Below are 20,766 nucleotides of genomic sequence, written 5' to 3'. Positions count from 1 at the left end.
GTGCATGTTCTACATATAGCTTCCGTGTGTGTCTGTCTTTATGTGTGCTTGTTGTTATGTGTAGTGATTGAGTCATTGAAGTCGAGCATCACTCTCGATTTGAAAGGAATGACGCACACATAGGGGTGTGAATATTTGACCCCACTTCGCTTCGATTACGATTCTTCAGGCAACGATTCAATGCGTCATGAAATCTCTTCATTTGACCACGATGCCATTGGATACATTTTCGATCAGTTAATTCCCCCAAAAAAAATTTATGTACACAAATGTGGCTGGTGGAACTGATTCACTCAGCATGAATGGACAAATTCTAATAGATTCTAACATTTTCAAATCGATGCAGTTGAATCGTCACCTTAGGATCGATGCATTGTTACACCCCTATGCACACAGCCTCTCTCTAACTTTCCCGCACATAACAATATGACATCGGCTAGGCTCCACGACACACACATCTAGAAAAACAGGGGATGCTCCGGAGATTTAAGAAAATAAGTGATTGGTGATGATCAGATACCAATCAGGGTTTTTCCCAGGTCTTTCAAACAAGATGGTGCTTAGTTGTAAGCTGTGCCCCCCCCCCATCTGGGAGGCAGATAATTTTGCAATGAAGAAAGCCATTTGCAGTACTTAAAAACATAATTTCAATAAAATAGCAAGCACAAGGGTAAAATCCAAAGAAGTTATTTATTTAAGTACAGTGTATAAGGTTGCACAGTAGCTATTCAACTAAATGTTCTTTAGGATCTTAGTAGGTTAGTGACTTCAGACTAGTGACTACCGTACTTTTCGGACTATAAGCCGCACCTTTTTTCCCCATTTTTCGACCCTGCGGCTTATATAACGGTGCGGCTTATATGTGACTCGACGTGACCAAACCCGAAAATGTAAAAATCGAAATATTGCTTTTTTGACTGCATTGACATTTTATTTATCTGTTCCCTTATTTGCTAAACTTAATACAACTTGTAAATGAGTTAATTCTTGTTATTTGTCCGACAGTATTGTGTCCCAATGCTAATTACATATGGTAATTAAACATTAAAACACCTGCGGCTTATAGTCCAGTGCGGCTTATATATGTACACATCATTCAATTTAGCTGCTGCGGCTTATATTGAGGTGCGGCTTATAGTGCGAAAAGTACGGTAAGTATTTTCAGACTAGTTCCAAGTCAATTAGCCTTGTTGTTTTGACCTTTTAGGGTATTGTTTGTCATTAGCCTAGTCATTACTGTAAAATGATAAGCACATCTCTAGCATCACAACAATATTCACAATATGCTTTGGTATTCGCCTTGATAAACCAGATAAAGTGCTGCTTTAGGATAGTTGCTTGCATTTGTGTAATGACAGTAACGTGGGATATGCAGTTTGACAAGATTTGTCGATTGGCAGGTGGTTTTGCACATTGTGTGTATTTCTTGGTGACTGTGGTTTTAGTTTTACGAATTCCACTTCTGATTTGTTGGCCAAAATTCAGCACGATTTTTAACAACCAATCGGATGTCTTTGGCCTATCAAGTGGGGTTCCTGGGGTCGCATTGGAAAACGAAAACCACCATCGCATTCCTCGTCAAAAGGTACACACTGTGCAAAACCACCTGCCAATTAGAGGTTTAGCAATATATATATATTAGTGCTGTCAGGCGATTAAAAAAATGTATCTAATTAATTACAGGATTTTTTATTAATTTATCTAATTAATCGCATGTGTCCGGAAGGATGGCAGAATTCAGTACTATATCTACAAAACCTTCTGTTTAATCATCTTCCATTTATTCATTTGCTTATATTTTTCAGGTCCGGTCAATTTTAGCATGGTGTTATTCACAGTCAAAGATACATTTTTTTTTTAATTGATATTCTCACTTGGTTCATTACAATTTACTCAAGCCTAGTAACAGACACAGTATTTCTGACACTGGGAATACATTCCCTGAGATCCATAGATGTACCTAGAATCAGATACAAGAACATGCAAATGGACCATATTAAAAAAAAGTCTGTAAATGTGTATTCTACGTTCTTATGGAATTAATGAGATTAAAAAAAATTCAATTAAGATATTTTTTTTTTTTTATAAATTGAGTTAATTTTCATAACGTGATAATTTGCTGTGTAATTAATTAATCTAATTAACGCGATAAACTGACAGCCATAATATATATATTTTTCAGCTTAAAGCAGCTGGTGCCTCTGGGAGTCTATGGAAAACCTTTGTTGCATACTTGCATGTGCTTGAAAATCTTTCAGACGTCTTCTCTGCAGCTTCAACTAGGCTTGCCTAGTCTTGCTTTGCCTGTAGCAGATGGAATGCAATGCAGCAACACCATGCATGGAGTTATTAACACACACACACACACACACAGTGACACAAACGCTACCAGATGACACATGCTTCACATGTCCTGCTTCATGAAATGGGTTTGGATGGATCATCATTCTGCCGTTCACCTGTAGTTTAACCCTTTCACTGCCACACTACAGAAAGTTAACCCTTTACTATCACACTACCGACGGTTACCGTAAAGGGTTAACCTTCTGTAGTGTGGCAGTGAAAGGGTTAACCTGCTGTTGTGTGGCAGTGAAAGGGTTAACCTGTGTATTGTCTCAGTGAAAGGGTTAACCGTTTGGTAGTGAAAGGGTTAATCACATAACTCATATTTTCTGTAAAAAACATTATCTGCGGATTCCAACCGATTTAGAACCTCCCCACTGGAATACAATTCTAGTTGGAGGTTCAGTCTCAAACAACCAGTCACTTACAGTAGTTAGCGTGTGTGTGTGTGTGTGTGCATACAGTAAGTATATGTGCATGTGTTTCTTTTGTGTGCGTCAATGTGTGAATACATGTGTGGGTGTGTGCATACCAAAATAAGTAGGTTATGTGATTTCCGTTTGCTCTCCACTCTCGGGCTGCACTCTGCACTGTAGACCAACATGTTTGGAAAGGATCTCCTTGAGGAAAGAATGCAATAATACAGAAGGAACACGAGACATAAGGTTGACTCTTGTTTATTCAACAATACTGGATAGGGGTGTAACGGTACACAAAAACCACGGTTCGGTACGGTGGGGGGGAGTTTGGCTTTCCATGTTTCACTCAGGGGTGATGTAGTGTGCAGTAACTAATTGTACTTGTAGGGCTGTCAACGAATATTCTATATTGAAATTAATAATAGACTTGTAAAAAAAAAAAAAAAAATTACATTAGATTGTGAAAAAGAACAGCCCCCGGTGGGCGGTCGTTAGTGGTTAACATACTGTTGTATTCGTTCGGTACACTACACAGCCGTTTGGTCGATTTACATTCCATTTGACCTGCGGATAAGGTTCTAAGAAGTCCCTGGTTCAAAGCATATATAGGTATATTCAATTCTCAGATTCTATGCATAGCTCACTGAAGGGAGCTTATTAGTATTGGTAGTAGTCGTAATAGTAATCAGTATATTTTAAAATTGTCTATAAAATAAACCAGTTCAACACAGGTAACCACTTTTGCGCGCCCTGCAACAACACTAGTAGTTTTGGGGGGCCTACCACCCCCCCCCCCCTGAAAACAATCCTAGGGGAAATGTGTTCTTCATCCCGGCTCATTGAATGATTGAATATTAGTGAAACTGAGTCATTTGAAGAGAACAATGTTTTGTTTTTCCCCAAAAAGACATTCTAATTGGATAAAGTGCACCAGTGTCTACTTTGGAAATACTGCCCGAAAAGGCCTAACCCGTAATCCAAAGGTCAACAAATGAACTATCCCCAAAAAAACGCTAATGGAGACTTGTTTTTATTGACTTGTTTAATATTACCCCTCTCTAGTCTGTAGGTACTAGGGTTGGGCAAAACTCACAAAATGACTATTCGATAGTCACTGGGATCTATTTAAATACTAACCGAAAATTGAAAGTTACATCACGGACGCTTGAAATGTGTGAACTTAGTGAAGCAACATTGCAAACATACAAAACGTTGCTAACGTTGAAACATCTCCGGTCTCTCTTTCGTCATCTTTCTTTTCTGTTCTCCCAGCTGGTAACAGACTGTTATGCTACCTGGCTAGATAACAAGCTGTACCCAGCATGCTGTTCAGCGGTATAACAGTTAATGGGGTAGTTGCCGGTAAAACAAGGGAAATAATTATTTTGAGACGAAACGATATTTGCACAATTTTTCTTTTCTTTTAACGACTATTTGAATAATCGAAAATCTATGCGCATCCCTAGTAGGTACTTACTCCTCTTCATTCCCTATATACTATACTACCGGTATTAAACTATTTACCGAATGTAATATTTTTACATTCAAAGCTTCTATTAAAGTTTTCGAATGAAGCTTCGAATGTCTGTTCATATTTTATGACGTAATCATAAACAAAAAAATATATATAAAGAAATTACAAATATCTTCAAACAAAATCCTCAATTTGAATAAAGTGATTAATCTGATAAAATTTGTCTTTTTTTCAACTTTCAACTTTCTTTAATGAATATAACTCATCAGTTCCGTCAACATAAATAATCCAATAAGGGCACGGTTGGTACGAAAGTGATGGTGACGTCTTGATGGAGCGCCAAGCGGATGCAGATAGGCTACATAATTTATGATAAATGTTTTATTTAAACTTTTATGACTAGTCATATACTATAATGGATGGTATAATACTATAATATTAGTGTAGCAGCCTAATCTTTATCTGCAACTGTGAAGAAAAAACCCATTGGTTTAAACAGAATGAATAGACATAATTCTTTTTTTAAATATATATAATGTGTGCCGCACGTTCACGTCAATGTTCACAAACTCCACATGCGCAGATTGCCCACGGAGTCTAGGTTCGTTAATCTGTGCATGCCTAGTTCGGGAGTAGGTGCGGAAAAGTGACTATAGCTCGGCCGAGAATGTGCCGATCGACTTGGGATTTGGGTCTCTCCGTGTTCAGGAGACTCGGGCGTATAAAAGTCTATTGGATCATGTCTCCAGCGCCCCCCACAGCCGTAGCTACAACCACTTAATGTCGAGGCTCTCATCCACATTCATTCATTTTCTCCCCCCGCTCTCTCTCTCCCATGAGCTCAATGTAACGCGGAAGTGCAGTGGTCTATGGGGTATATTATTTTCCATACTGATCAAACACTTCAAGAACGCATATGAATATTTACCATATTTATATGGTCAAAACTATTACTCCTCAGGCTGCATCGGGTGCTTATTGTCCTCTTCTCACTTCCACTGTTGAGTCTCATGTTCTCCTCTTTAGTTCTTGATCCACGCCGGCCTGCTGCTCGCTGAGCAGAGGAGGGAGAGGAGAATGCTGTAACTGCTCAGTTCCCCCTTTTTTTTTTTCCAATTCCAAGAAGGGCATTTCCCAAGTCCCAAAAGAATGTGCTTTGAACAGTTCCTACCCCCCCCCCCATCTCTCCCTCCTTCTGTCTCTTTTCCCTCCTCCCCTCATCTCTCTCTACCTTCTCTCCTCATCTATCTCTCTCTCTCTCTCTCTCTCTCACTCCCAACCTTCTCTCTCCCCCTGTCTGTCAGTCTATCCCCATGGTTTAGTATGTAATATGTGGTTGTCTCTCTCTCTCTCTCTCTCTCTCGCTCTCTCTTCTCTCTCCCCCTGTCTGTCAGTCTATCCCCAATGGTTTAGTATGTGGTTGTCTTTTTCTTTTTCTCTCTCTTCTCTCTCCTCTCTCCTTGAGTCTATCCGCATGGTTTAGTACAGTATGCGATGTGTGGTTGTCTCTCTCTCTCTCTTTCTCTCTCTCTCTCTTCTCTCTCTCTCTCGCTCTCTTCTCTTTCCCCCTGTCTGTCAGTCTATCCCCAATGGTTTAGTATGTGGTTGTCTTTTTCTTTTTCTCTCTCTTCTCTCTCCTCTCTCCTTGAGTCTATCCGCATGGTTTAGTACAGTATGCGATATGTGTGGTTCTCTCTCTCTCTCTCTCTCTCTCTCTCTTCCAGGCAGGGCCACAGTGTCAGGCAGGGCCACAGTGTCAGGCAGGGCCACAGTGTCAGGCAGGGCCACATCATCAGGCAGGGCCACAGTGCCAGGCAGGGCCACAGTGTCAGGCAGGGCCACATCATCAGGCAGGGCCACAGTGCCAGGCAGGCCGCCACATCAGGTCCACATCTAGAGGGGGACAGTCGAGGCATTGTGTGGCCGGGCTGGCAGACGGCCAGACGGGCATCCAAACCAACCTCGATGTAGCCTTGTTGCTCGCTGCTAAGGCTGAGACCACTTATCGATTTATCTGGAACTGTGTGAAATCGACAAGTTTAGTGGCGTCAGGGGTGTAATGATGCATCGATAATCGAAATGCATCGATTCTAATGTGTTCGATTCGATGCATCGATTTGAATGTTAGAATCGATTATAATCGGAATGAGATTATTATTTTAAATTTTTTTTTAATGTATTTTTATCTTTTTTTTGTGTATTGTTTTTATTAACCTATAGTCCATTCATGCTGAGTGAATCAGTCCCCCCACCACATTTGTGTATTCAACATTGTTTGGGGAATTAACTGATAGAAAATGTATCGAAAATGTATCGAATCAAATCGAATCGAATCGTGGTCAAATGAAGAGATTTCATGATGCATTGAATCGTTGCGTGAAGAATCGTAATCGAATCGTTGTGAGGTTGAATCGTTACACCCCTAGGCGCCGCGTCACCCAAGTAGAGCTAAAGAAATCGCAAACAAAATTGTGGATGTTGTGGTGGATGAGTTAAATATTAGCATAGTCGAGAAAGTAATTTAAAACATTAAATCACAAACATTGCCCCCGGCGATAATAATAATAAATAAATAATTTTTTTTTATTAAAAATGTATAATTATAATAAGAACATAGATATTTATCGATAATTTTGTCCAGATTTATCGATTCTTCCAAATGGCATATCGTCTCAGCCTTACTCGCTACTAGTCATAAACTCTTTATGGAGCCTGGACTTGATGAGCTGGGACTCTGCTGCTAGGCAAATATATCAATACTTTATCTTCTGTGTCATTGTATCATGGCATTGTTTTTGGTCGAGTGAATCATCATGATGCACACTTGTGTGGACACGGGCACGCAGGTGTATGGTCTTTCATTAAAAGCCTGAAATTAGTATTTATAATAAAAAAAATAAAAAAATAAGGTTTTACGAAACAAGGTAATATATCTTGAGACAAAGAATCACAATATTAGGCTGACGGTATATTTCCCGCTAGCCACGGTCATGGTTCGGTGAGCTCACTGACATGGAGGTCAGGAAAGGAAGATGACTATGCAGAAACATGATCCGTCTGCCCTTTGGTGTGTGCGTGGTGCATACGTAATCCTACTGCTAGCCCTTCTCTTACCTTTACCCACATATCTGTTCCTAATGCAGGGTCCCAGGGATTCCCCAGGACTCCCTTAAAGCTTGGTATCCCGTTCATAAACCCACCCCCTACCTTAACCCTAACCTCAACCTCATTGGACCTCGTGCCTGACCTTAACCCTAACCTCAACCTCATTGGACCTCGTGCCTGATCTTAACCCTAACCTCAACCTCATTGGACCTCGTGCCTGATCTTAACCCTAACCTCAACCTCATTGGACCTCGTGCCTGACCTTAACCCTAACCTCAACCTCATTGGACCTCGTGCCTGATCTTAACCCTAACCTCAACCTCATTGGACCTCGTGCCTGACCTTAACCCTAACCTCAACCTCATTGGACCTCGTGCCTGACCTTAACCCTAACATCAACCTCATTGGACCTCGTGCCTGACCTTAACCCTAACATCAACCTCATTGGACCTCGTGCCTGACCTTAACACATTGACTGCCAGACCCAAGATTGCTCGGGTTAACTCGCCATGCGTTGAGTGCCAGATCCGAGATTTCACGGGTTTTGGTCGTCCTCTTTTATTCGATATTTTTATTCATTACAGGTTCACGGACCTCGGTGTTGCCATAGGAAATCATTCTGAGATCCCCAAAGTGCACTACCGGCCGCATCCTGCTAGGTGGCAGTATCGCCCACCCTTTGAAACCTTATTTCTCACCGTGTGTTACATCGTATATGGTTCGGGCGGAGAATTTAGACGAAGCCAAGTAAATGGCTTCATCCGACCACTTCGAAACGCATCTAGCACACTCGATCCATAAGTTGTGCCAAATTATGTCCGGGACCAGCTGGACATCAATACTGGAAATCGCGATCAGACAATTGGAATATTCTTTTTGGAATAACCCTGATCAAAGGTAAGGACTATCTGACGTCAATTCCACCTTGATCCTACAATGATTTCATATCGATCCAGCTGATCAGCGTGTGTGGTGTTCAAAACGAATGCCGTTACTGGCGATCAAAGCATCAAAAAACGACCCCCCCCCCTTCATGCATTCATGATAAAACATAATACCTATTATATACCTTTGAATTGGAAATAGTAGCGTGTCCAGGCGAGCAACGCCAACGCTTTTAGCAAAAGTCACATATTGCTCCATAGCACCGTTTTCAGGAATTAGCCAGGATCACTCTGAAACTATACAATATTCACCACGGTATAACACGCAAATGTATACATGAAAAAATTCATTATTTTTCACATGTTGTGCGATGGATTGTTAATGTCAAATGAGCCAAATGTCTCCATAGCTATAATATAGATAATATAGCCCTGCAAACACCGCAACGCACAGTGAAAATCCCTATACTTTACAGCGCTGGCACACTAAGTACAAAGATGGGAAAACAGCGTGGCAGTCAATGTGTTAACCGCCCATTGTAAAGTTAAAAACGTATGGATGAAAATGAATAGATAAAACAATTAACAATTTACCACATGTTGTCATATATAGGCTAAATCAGATCATATAAACCAAAAAAATTATAGGCCTACCAACCAGGTTGACTGATGTATACAAAAAACCCAATTATAAAAATTAATAATAATAATTATAATAATAATAATAATTGAAAAGGAGTCAAAACTTAAGTCTGTTTCTTCACTCTCTCCCCCCACCTACAGTTATGGAACACTGGACTAAATCGAATATATCTGAAAATCTTCATCAATGGCCGCTCTGTGGTCTAACGTGAATCTCTGGACGTCCTAAGCGAGGCCTTCAACCTTGAACTGGAGAGTCTGGACTGGTCAGATGAACTCAATGGTACACTGGCTGAAGAAACATGGCTTGGTTTCAAAACCAAATTCTCTTTTTTTTTTTTTGATCCACTTTTTCTCCCATTTTTCTATATTTTCTCCCATCCCAATTTCGTATCATCCAATTCAACCCTCCCCTGTCACGAACGCTGTTTCTTGCCTCCCACAAGCCGGCTGCAATGTGGACTAAGTCATACATAGCACAAGTCCCCTCCGGTACTTGAGGTAACAGCAGTCGCATCTTTTCACCTGCGCAGCTCGATCTCTCAGTGTCGAGGAGTAACGCGTGGGAGGCTCACGCTGCCCCCGACACTTCCTGATTCTACTGCGCAGGCGCACCAACCGACTTGTAGGAGTCGCTTGTTCACAACGTTCGATCCCCACCCTTCAGTTTTCCCTCCCCGTAATACGGCCAATGTGTATTACTGCGGACGACCAGCCAAACTGAAAAACAATGTGGAGAGCTGGATTCGAACACGCGAATCCTAGCGTCTCCACACTGGTGGCGAGTGCCTTAGACCACTACACCACCTAGCCGCCCTGTCAAAACCAAATTCTCAACAATACTAAACGACATGGCCCCCCTAAGAACCACCAGGGTAAAAAATCGCGCGGAGCCGTGGATGCACTCCGAAATACTGGCCGCTATGAAAACCAGAGACAAAAAATGCTCTGAATTTCGTAAAAGTCAGTCAAAGCTTACTAAAAGCACGAGCAGTGAACTCCAAGCCCACGTGACTGAACTCAAACTAGAAAGAAACAGACTAAGAAACAACGTAAACTCCATGATCAAAACTGCAAAAAAGAATTTCATCAATGACAAAACTGAGGAAAACAAAAACAAACCACGTGAACTTTGGAAATTACTCAATAATCAACTAGGATGCAGTAAAAAACTTAAAACCAGATTCTCAAACATAAACATAAAAACGGACAACACGCTCATCACAGACAAGCTGGATGTAGCCAATTACTTAAACATTTTCTTCACAAACATAGCCACAACACTGGTAAACAAACTACCCTCCCACTCAGGGCTTTATGGGGTAGAACGCATAGTAGCTTACTACAAAAACCTAGGGGTCCGCAAGGACGACTTCAAGCTGGAAATGGTAACAACAGATGAGGTACTCAATAAACTGAGCGCCCTCCAACCTAACAAGGCCACTGGCCATGACAACATCCCCTCCAAATTCCTCAGAGACTCAGCAGCCGCCATCACCCCAATCATCACACACATAATAAACCTCTCCATAAAACAGGGACACGTCCCCAAGGACTTCAAAATTGCGAGGGTGACCCCTCTGCACAAAAAGGGCAGCAAATTAGACCCAGGCAACTACCGCCCTGTTTCTATTCTCACCTCCATCTCGAAAGTCATGGAAAAAATAGTCTACGAACAGGTCGAAAAGTACCTAGCGGAAAAAAATCTAATCTACGAATTCCAATCTGGCTTCAGAACATCCCACTCCACTGACACATGCCTTCTCTATTTGAATGACCACATCAAACAAGAGGTGGACGCAGGCAAATACTGCGGCATGGTCATGCTGGACCTACAAAAGGCCTTTGACACGGTCAATCACTCCATTCTGATTGACAAGCTAAAAGCAATTGGTTTTTTGATAGTTATCAGTGAGCTGGATGCAATCCTACCTTGAGGGGAGGGAACAGATGGTGGAGGTAAACGGTACCCTATCCCCCCCCCTCACAGTGAGCTGTGGTGTTCCACAAGGAAGCATACTAGGACCGCTACTGTTCCTAATTTATGCAAATGACATGTCGTCAGCTTGTGACTGCAACTTGTTCCTGTTTGCGGACGACTCAGCCCTGCTGGTCTCTGACAAGAACAAGTTACAGGTTGAAAAAACCCTCAGCTCGGAACTAGGCAGAATCTGCATATGGCTCGCTGATAACAAACTATCATTACACATGGGCAAAACAGAGTCCATTCTCTTCGGTTCAAATAACAAACTCAGCAAGACCGACGGCTTCTCAGTTACAGTGGGTGACAATATTGTAACAAGGAAAGATGAAATTACCTACCTGGGTTCCATCCTAGAGGCTAATCTCTCCTGTGACAAAATGGCATCCAATGTAATAAAAAAAGTCAACCAACGAACTCGATTCTTGTACCGGATCTCCTCTCTGGTAAACAAGAATACCCTGAAGACTCTGGCAGGAGCACTCATTCAGGGGTACTACGACTATGCTTGCACCTCATGGTACCAAAGCACCTCAAAGGCGCTAAAAACAAAATTACAAACATCTCAAAACAAACTGGTCAGACTACTGCTTGACCTTACTCCTAGAACCCACCTCACCCCTGCCCACTTTGACAACCTAGGATGGCTTAGAGTAGACGACAGAGTACAGCAACTTGCAATGGGCCTGGTCTACAAGATACACTACACGACCAAGGTACCCATGTACATGTCAAAATACTTCCCAAAGGTCAGTGAATACCACGATCACAACACCAGAGGGAGCTCCACAAATCATGTTAAACCCAGATTCGGCTCAAATAAGGGACTAAACACGTTTCGCAATTATGCCACATCAATGTGGAACGCCCTACCCAAAGCTGTAAAGGAATGTGGATCACTACCCACTTTCAAAACCTCTCAAGGGACACCTACGGGAGACTGCAATTCAACACTGGCCCCTGTAAATATCCTAACTGTACAGTCATTTACCTAGTATGGTTTTGTCAATAGTCCAATGTACAATTTTGTTTGTTTGTACAGTGTCTCCCCCCCCCCTCAATGTACAGTTTTGCTTGTTTATACAGTGTGCCCCCCCCCCCCCCCAACCACCTCCAATGTAAATTACCCAGAATGGTTGTCAATATCCCAACATACCCAACCCCCCCCACCCAACCTCCTCCAATGTACAGTTTCTACGTCAAATGTATATACCCCCTTTTCTTGACTCCTTCTGTATCACAAACAGTACTGTATTTGCACATCTGGTATGTCATAAATGTATAGATGTAGCAGTACTGACTATCTGTATGTCATGTATGTCATATATGTCCTGATGAATTGAAAATGGGGGACCCTGATGTAAACAAGACGAAAGTCTTTCTCTGGTCTGCATCCCCTTAACAATTGTGTGTATTGAGCTGTACTGTATTGTACCCATTCTGCAATCTGTTAATAAAGTTTTCAATCAATCAATTCAATCAATCAATCAATCCTTGAAAACAAAACGTTTGGGAACCGAACCACACTGGCATAGTTTGTCAAGACGGTCTACCCCAACAGGATATTGATTTGGTTATTATTGATTATTCATGAGGGATGGACAGAAAACTCCAAAGAGTAGGGATGCACCGAAAATCCGGCTACCGAAAATTATCGGCCGAAAATGGTTAAAAAGGCTCTTTCGGCTTTCGGCCGAAAGGGTTTTAGCACCGAAAATATATGACCGAAAGTCAAATAGCGTGTTGTTGTGATGACGTCATCAAAACGCGGCTACAGACATACCGGTAGCATGCGCAACATGTAACGTGAGCAGCTTGGCAGCTCTTCCTGCATTCTACAGCCTGTGATAACTAACTTCTCTTGGGAGTAGGGATGCCCCCCGAAACCCGGTTCTAAACTAAATTAGAAAAAACCGGAGTATTGATCAGCTCCGACGTTAACGGTACTGCTATCAGTAGTCTAGGAGCGGATTAGCTACGGAGCTAACAGTGTACCATCCATCTGCGACGCAACGGTGGCAGCAACAGTGGACACTAAGTAATGTTAACGTTATGACGAGTTCATACTACACTACACGTATGAACTCGACATAACGTTAACGTTACTCCGTTTAAATGAAGTGTTTAATTAGCAGCAATCTGTTGTTGAAAATGTATCGTTAAACCGGAAATGGAAATGCATCAATCGTTGTAGTCTTTTAGTCTTAACAGTCTGGAATTAATGTATGCATTCAAAAGTGCTGAATAAATGTTTTATGGGCCCATAATAGTGATTATTAATATTATTTAAGTTAAGTTTAGCCATAATCATGTCTTTTGCCATAATCGGGTAGCTAAAAAAAAAACAAAAAAAAAACATATATATATATATTTATATTAATCATTTTCGGCCTTTCGGCATTCGGTTTTCAGCCAACTGTTTCCTATTTTCGGTATCGGTTTCGGCCAAGAATTTCCCATTCGGTGCATCCCTACCAAAGAGGAAGGAGAGCGAGTCAGAGCGCGGGAAGTGAGAAGAGGATGAGCGATAAAAGAAGAAGTAGAAGCATAGCGGCCGGCAAGCGGGCTAGTTGATACTTGATCAGTGGATAGAATTAATAAATATTTAAGGGTGCACAGAGATGAGACACACACACACACACACACACACACACACAGACAGTGTCAGTACTGTGTGTGTGAATGTGTGTGTGTGTGTGTGTGTGTGTGGACAGTGTCAGTACTGTGTGTGTGAGTGAGTGTGTTGTGTTGGTCATGTGTCTTCAGTAAACTGGGCTTCCTACCCGGCGCTGGGTCTCCGGCTGTGTGCACTGCTGCTGCTGCTGAATAATTTACAGGGAGAGAGACACTGAGATACTGTAGAGAGAGAGACCGTAAAGAGAGAGAGGGAGAGAGAGATACTGTAAAGAGAGCGAGAGATGACGAGATACTGTAGAGAGAGAGGGAGAGATACTGTAAAGAGGGAGAGAGAGACAGAGAGAGGGAGAGATACTGTAAAGAGGGAGAGAGAGACGGAGAGGGAGGTATTGAGTGGAAAAGAGCAGGAATTAACAGTCTAATCTAGGGTTATATAGGATGCATTGTCTCTACGAGCCTACATTTCCGAACGTAGTTTCCATTGGATAAAACGCAGTGGAGGTTTCTCTATGACAACACGTGAAACACAAATTCACTCATAATTCATAATTATTATTAATTTACATATATTTATATAATAATTTTTTTAATTATTATTATTTTTTTTTTATTATAAATGTTTTCCTCTGTAAAAAAATGCCAGTGATTTGCTTTTTCAAAAATGGCCAAAAGTGACCGCTCTGAGCTCTTTGGTCAGGGCTGCAGTCAGTCATGGCTAGCTGTCAATCACTAAGTGAAACTTTCACTGCACAGGCAGTTCTTTTCATTCTATTATCCAATCAAAATAGGCTATTTGAGTCATCTAGATTTAGATTTGCCTCTGATCACTATTCGCTCCATCCTCGCCTCGTTACGTCACGATGCGAGTCAAATCAGAATGACCTAATTAACTGGAGCAGGAAATGGTCTGACCTGAATGAGCGCAATCCGCCAATATGGTATTTAGAGACACAGACACATTGATACTAACTCCTATTACTATAATACAATGCTAGACACTGAAAAAAGCCATTTATAATGCATGTCACCTTTAAGCATTTAATTCGCCAACCAAGATGTCTGCGATCTAATACTATGAATAGGCTAGCTGCTGTCATGACGATGATGACATCATCGTATGTGTAATAGTGTTGTCACGATACTGGAATTTCGACTTCGATACGATACCTTGAAAAGTATCGATACTTTTGATACAAAAAAAAATTATAATAAAAATAATTATTATAATTTTTTTTTTTTTTTTAACAAATTTTGCTTTTGTTGCTGGTTGATTCTCCTCAGCTTCTCTCTGGTACTATACGAGAAGATAAATACAATTTTAAAAAGCCTTTGTTTATCTTTAGATCAGAGAGAGAGAGAGATTTCTCCGGGGCTGGTAACGTTAACCTCATGTCGAGTAGAGAGAGAGAGAGAGAGAGATCTCGGGAGATTTCTCCGGAGCTATGCTCGGAGCATTTATTAACGTTACATTTTCAACAAGATTGCTGCTAATTAAACACTTCATGGAAACGGGGTAACGTTATGTCGAGTTCATACGTGTACTAGTGTAGTATGAATGAGTAGTATGAGAGATTTCTCCGGGGCTGGTAACGTTAACCTCATGTCGAGTGGAGAGAGAGAGAGAGATTTCTCCGGGGCTGGTAACGTTAACCTCATGTCGAGTGTAGTATTGTATGACCTCGACATAATGTTTAAACGTAATGTTACTCCGTTTCCATGCAGTAATTATAAAGGTAGCCGGCTAGCTAGCATAAGCTAACAGAGGAACGACTAGCAGTAGCTATCTAACGTTAGCTAATAGCTGTAACGTACAACGAATCAGCTGTTGATATTATGCGCCATCAGTAGACAACGTATCATGTATTAAACTAGAGTTAGTGGTTTAATGCTTCAGTCACAGTGACGTTGAAAGAGCAGCTGTCACGAACCTCTTTTATTTCTTTATGGAGATCCACTGCAGTGCTCTGCACTGCTCTGTTTACAAACTGAAGACGGCGACTGTGAGGGGGAGGGCTGGAGCAGCCGGAGGGGCAAGCGTGCTCTGAAGAGCGCGTCAACAACTTTCTGTAGAACACTCGCCAGCTGGTACCGATACTGCAGAAAGTATCGGTACTTCGGGAAATGAGTATCGAAGCCGTTTTAAATATTCAGTATCGATATGTATCGATACTTCGATATTTTTGACAACACTAATGTGTAACATGTATAAAGGATGATGTTTTGTGTGTGGCGCCTACTAGGGGTGTAAATATTTGCCCCCACAACGATTAGATTATATTACAATTCTTCAGGCAACGATTCAATGCATCATGAAATCTCTTCATTTGACCACGATTCGATACATTTTCGATCAGTTAATTCCCCCCAAAAAAATGTATGTACACAAATGTGACTGGGGGAACTGATTCACTCAGCATGAATGGACTATAGGTCAACAAAAAATCGACTTATTTTTATTTTTTATTATAATAAAAAAATAAATAAACTATTCTAATAGATTCTAACATTTTCAAATCGATGCAGTTGAATCGTCACCTTAGGATCGATGCATTGTTACACCCCTACCCTTCTCCACAACTCTCAGGTAGCCAAGGTTATGTAGCCTACCTCCCAACAGCTAGGGAATGTAGAACCCATGGAGCCTCTCAGATTGGCCTGTGTACATGAATACTGAATAGGTTAATGAACCGTGGAATGTGGGCACTCTGCTAACTATTAACTCAAATAATCAAACTGCTGATGGTGACGAGCATTTTGTATGCATTCACATTTAGAAAGTGTTGAAGTATGAATTCACATTTAGAAAGTGTTGTATGCATTCACATTCAAAAAGTGTTATGCATTCACATTTAGAAAGTGTTATGCATTTCCATTTAGAAAGTACATACATTCACATTTAGAACTAGTGCTGTCAGGCGATTAAAAAAAATCTAATTACAGGATTTGTAATTAATTAATCGAATTAATCGCATAACCATTTTAGGCCTGATATTCTATAATAATATTTAATTGGCAGAATTCAGTACTGTATCTGCAAAACCTTCTGTTTAATCATCTTCCCTTTATTCATTTGCTTAGATTTTTCAGGTCTGGTCAATTTTAGCATGGTGTTATTCACAGTCAAAGATAAAAAAGATTTAATTGATATTCTCCTTTGGTTCATTACAATTTACTCAAGCCTAGTAACAGACACAGTATTTCTGACACTGGGAATACATTCCCTGAGATCCATTGATGTCCCTAGAATCAGATACCAAGAACATGCAAATGGACCATTTAAAATAGAAAAGTCTGTAAATGTTTATTCTACGTTCTTATGGAATGAATGAGAGTGATACAAAAAATATATATATACCGGTGTATATATATATATATTTAATATAATAATATTATATATATATATATATATATATATATGATTTTTTTAATTTTGCAGCCCTAATTAGAACGTGTTGTATTCACATTTAGAAACTTGTATCCAATCACACTTGGTCTGGAGTGGTTGGAGAGGAACAACATGGCACACACCACAACACTAAACACAAAGCATATGATAGATTGTGCCTTAATTATCTTGTGAGGCAGCACGACCCAGGAGTATATTCTGTCCTTGGATGTGTTTGACTTCTACTGCATACTAATTATTAATGTGTATGCAATGCACTCGCAAGCGTACAAACCTCCCATGTGCTTTGAAGGTCCACTGACATTTTACCAAAGATGACTCTCAAAAACTGCAATTATCCTAAGCAGCAATTTAGTATCGGAGCTGCTACCTCATCTCTCCTCCTCCTTCTCGCAGTCCTCCTTCCATCTTTCCCCGCTAGTTTTTCTTCCCTTCTTTCTCCCCTTCTGTACATCCATATCACCTGAATGAATGGTCTCTTTCTCTGCATCTCTCTGTCTCACAGTTTAGTAGTGTTTTATGAAGCCAAAAGCTGGTCTGTAGAAGGCTAAGCTGTTATTTTGTGCATACTCGTCATCTTGTCCCCCCCCCCCCCCCCCCCTTTTTGAGAACTACAATGGAAAAACCGTAAGGTTTTATTGTGTTTCAATCCTCGACGGTTTTAAATTGTATGTGATGGCTGTACATGTTGTGTATCAGTATTGTATGTGATTTTAGATTGTCCAATAAATTCAATCAATCAATCAAACTTGAAGATTGTGAAATGCTGTTAAAGCAACACGTCTTAAGGTGACTTGAGTAGCTAATGGATTTAAGGAACCGTTGAACATCAGCCAAAACGCTGGTAAATTATGTCTGTATTTGTCTACTCTACAAGACACTTTAGGCAGGTAACCAAGTTCTAAACATTTAAATTTGGCTAGTAGCATAATGAAAGTGTCTGGACAATTTATGAACCTCTTCCCCCCCCCCCCCCCCCCCCCCCCGTCATTAACCCAGCAGCCGCTGGTCAGTGGTGGTTGGTTTAGCTAGTTCTCCTTTCCCTGGCCTGGTTACAGTTACGTACAGTAGGCACTGTAGGCAACAACAACAACACACCACTCGCCACTGTCTAACCAAACATTTGAGAGGCCCGTCTGTGATTGCCTGTATTTGAACAAGATAGCTGTATTTAACCTGTGTGTTTGTGTCCTGTAGGCGGGTGTTCATTAACCTATTTCTTTAATAAGAGATTTTCCTATAACGTAGGTTTTTGACCAATTTCAATCATGTGTGTATGTGTGTTTCAGCATTATGTGAATACTGTGTATACTTCATCAGATCATATATTTAGCATTTTTAGATTATATATTAGATTTAGATGATTGGATTATTAGATTATATATTGCATACAGTATATTTATCATTAAGCATTTTAGCATTTTGTTTTTTTAGATTATATATTTGATTCGATTTAGATTATTGGATTATTAGATTATATATTGTTGTAACTGAGGGGTTACAAAACCCTGACTGTATTAAAGATTGTGATAGATTAAACCACTGCTAGTTATGTACTTCAATTACTGGCCAGACAGTACATCAAATATAGATGGTGAACACCCACAAGAATACGGCATTGACACAGAAATAGTATTTGAGGGTAATTTATTATTATTAGGCAACGTTAGGTTACAGAATGAGAATTAGGGTCGCGCTTGTATGGCGAAGAATATACGTAAAGTCAGTCAAGAGCATGAGTCACTAAGAATAGCAGGAATCCTACGATGGGTCTAAGTTGACACCACCTGTCGTATAGTAGCAACTATATAGGGCAACACTGGTACCGACTGAGACAATGGGTTCCCTCCGGGGGTGTAAGGCCTGGAGGGTAGAGGAATGTTCGGGTACTCCGTCGGTCCTTGTAAACTCCCTTGATCAGCAGCAAAGTAATAATTGTAATCCAGATGCTCGACAGCATTGATGACAGCTAGCCAGCCCCGTCCACGAGGCCGACCCGAGTTGTAATCCTCACGAGGTTGAATCCCAAACGATAGTGGAAATCAACGATGCTCTTCTCCGGGTACCACGTTCCAAATCAATATAATCCAACCAGTAATGGTTCTGCAATCGCCGACGCCGATTCTCCTGTGTACATGTCCAACGGTTCTCCGCCTAGGACTCCTCGGGTGTGGGCGACGTATTTAGGCCACACAGCCTGGTTAAGTACACTAGCTAAAGACACGACGAACCGCTGGGTAATGTTACACACGAAAGAACTGTGGCCGCACGATATACAATAAATTAACGACTATTTACTTCACATTAGATTAAGTCGAACTCAACGTTACTTCATTAAACTCTGACACTTTTACCATTCTATTCGCACGCGGTTCTCAATGCTCTGTTAGACGCAAGGTTGCTCACTTCACTGCACATTGACTCGTGGTGAAGGTGGGTAAGGTACTGAACGTAACTGAATTGAACTAAGCACGGTGTGCGCACCTTGCGCTGTATTTATACTTAAGTGAATATCTAGTCCCAACCTCAGTCCTTGTCTGGTATCACTACGCTGACTCCGGGCATGTTCCGACATGCCTGCAGTTGTCTTTGAACTTGCCGTTGGGGGCTTGCGCGCTGGCGCCTGGGGGCGCTGTCCAATAGGAGAGCGAATATTACTCTGGTCTGAACGCAGGTAAAGGGATATTCCGTGTATATATATAAATAATATACAAAGTATATCAAACAATAAAGGTAGATTCTCAGTTTAATCTGGCCCTTCACAACATTGTAACTATTTATTGTAGCGCAAATATAACAGAGGGCATACACACCCTCATCTCGCACCTTGTTGCCCATATGCACATGTCCAGAGTTAATTATATTGATTTTCTATATAGTTTACACTGCCTTTTTACTACCTGTACCCCCCCTCCCCCCTCCCCCATGCTGCTATGATGGCTGAATTTCCGCAAGGGGATCAATAAAGGAATATTATCTTATAAGATCCTTGTGTTTCTGTGTCCTGTGCCGTAGGTTTGCTAAGAACCTGTCTCCAGATAAGATCAACCTGAGCACGCTGAAGGGGGAGGGTCAGCTGACCAACCTGGAGCTGGACGAGGAGGTGCTGCAGAGCCTGCTGGACCTGCCCACCTGGCTGGCCATCAACCGGGTCGCCTGCAACAAGGCTGCCATCAGGGTAACAACTCACACTGTACTGAGGCTGAGACCACTTATCCATTTATCAATAACTACTGCGTGAAATCCATAATTGGCGTCACTTATCGATTTAAAAAAAAAAAAAAATAGATAAAAGTTTTAAATACTTTTTTCTGGGTGGCTAGGTGGCGTAGTGGGCAAGTCGCTCGCCACCAACGCAGGAGATGCTGGGTTCGAGCCCAGCTCTCGGCGTTGCTACCAGCTTGGCTGGTCGTTCATACTAATACAATTGGCAGTATTAGGGGGTGGGAAGCTGGTGGGTGGGGATCGGACGCTGTCGACAGCGACTCCTACAGCGCCTGCACAGTAGAATCAGGAAGCGACGGGGGCGGCGTGTCCCTCCCACGCAGACCCTCGCCGCTGAGAGATCGCACTGTGCAGGTGAAAAGATGCAACGGCTGCCTCCTCGAGTACCGGAGGGGACACGTGATGCAAGGCTTTGTCCACATTGCAGCCGGCTTGTGGGAGGCATGGCCTAACGGCGTTCGAGACAGGGGAGGGTAGAATTAAACAATACGAAATTAGGGAAGGGAGAAAAATAGAAAAATGGGGAGAAAAAGTAGATACAAAAAAAAATAAAAAATCTTAAAAAAGAAAAAAAACTATTTAACGTTAGTGTGTGCGTCGTGGGCCAACTACAGTGAGTGCACGTGACACACACACACGAACTAACGTTA

At 41.5% G+C, this 20,766-nt stretch overlaps 1 protein-coding gene across 1 annotated transcript in view; it reads left to right on the top strand.

Moving 5' to 3' along the window:
• Positions 1 to 20,766, top strand: part of bltp3b (bridge-like lipid transfer protein family member 3B) — a 124,028-nt gene that overhangs the window by 12,154 nt on the left and 91,108 nt on the right. Inside the window, 1 exon segment of the mRNA XM_084331051.1 lies at positions 19,907 to 20,069. Coding sequence (XP_084187177.1) covers positions 19,907 to 20,069 — 163 coding nt within the window.

The sequence above is a fragment of the Notolepis coatsorum genome (assembly GCF_963971535.1).
Source record: "Notolepis coatsorum genome assembly, chromosome: 15".
Taxonomy (NCBI): Eukaryota; Metazoa; Chordata; class Actinopteri; order Aulopiformes; family Paralepididae; genus Notolepis; species Notolepis coatsorum.
Note: the sequence above shows the minus strand (reverse complement) of the source record. Positions and strands in the feature narration are given on the sequence as shown.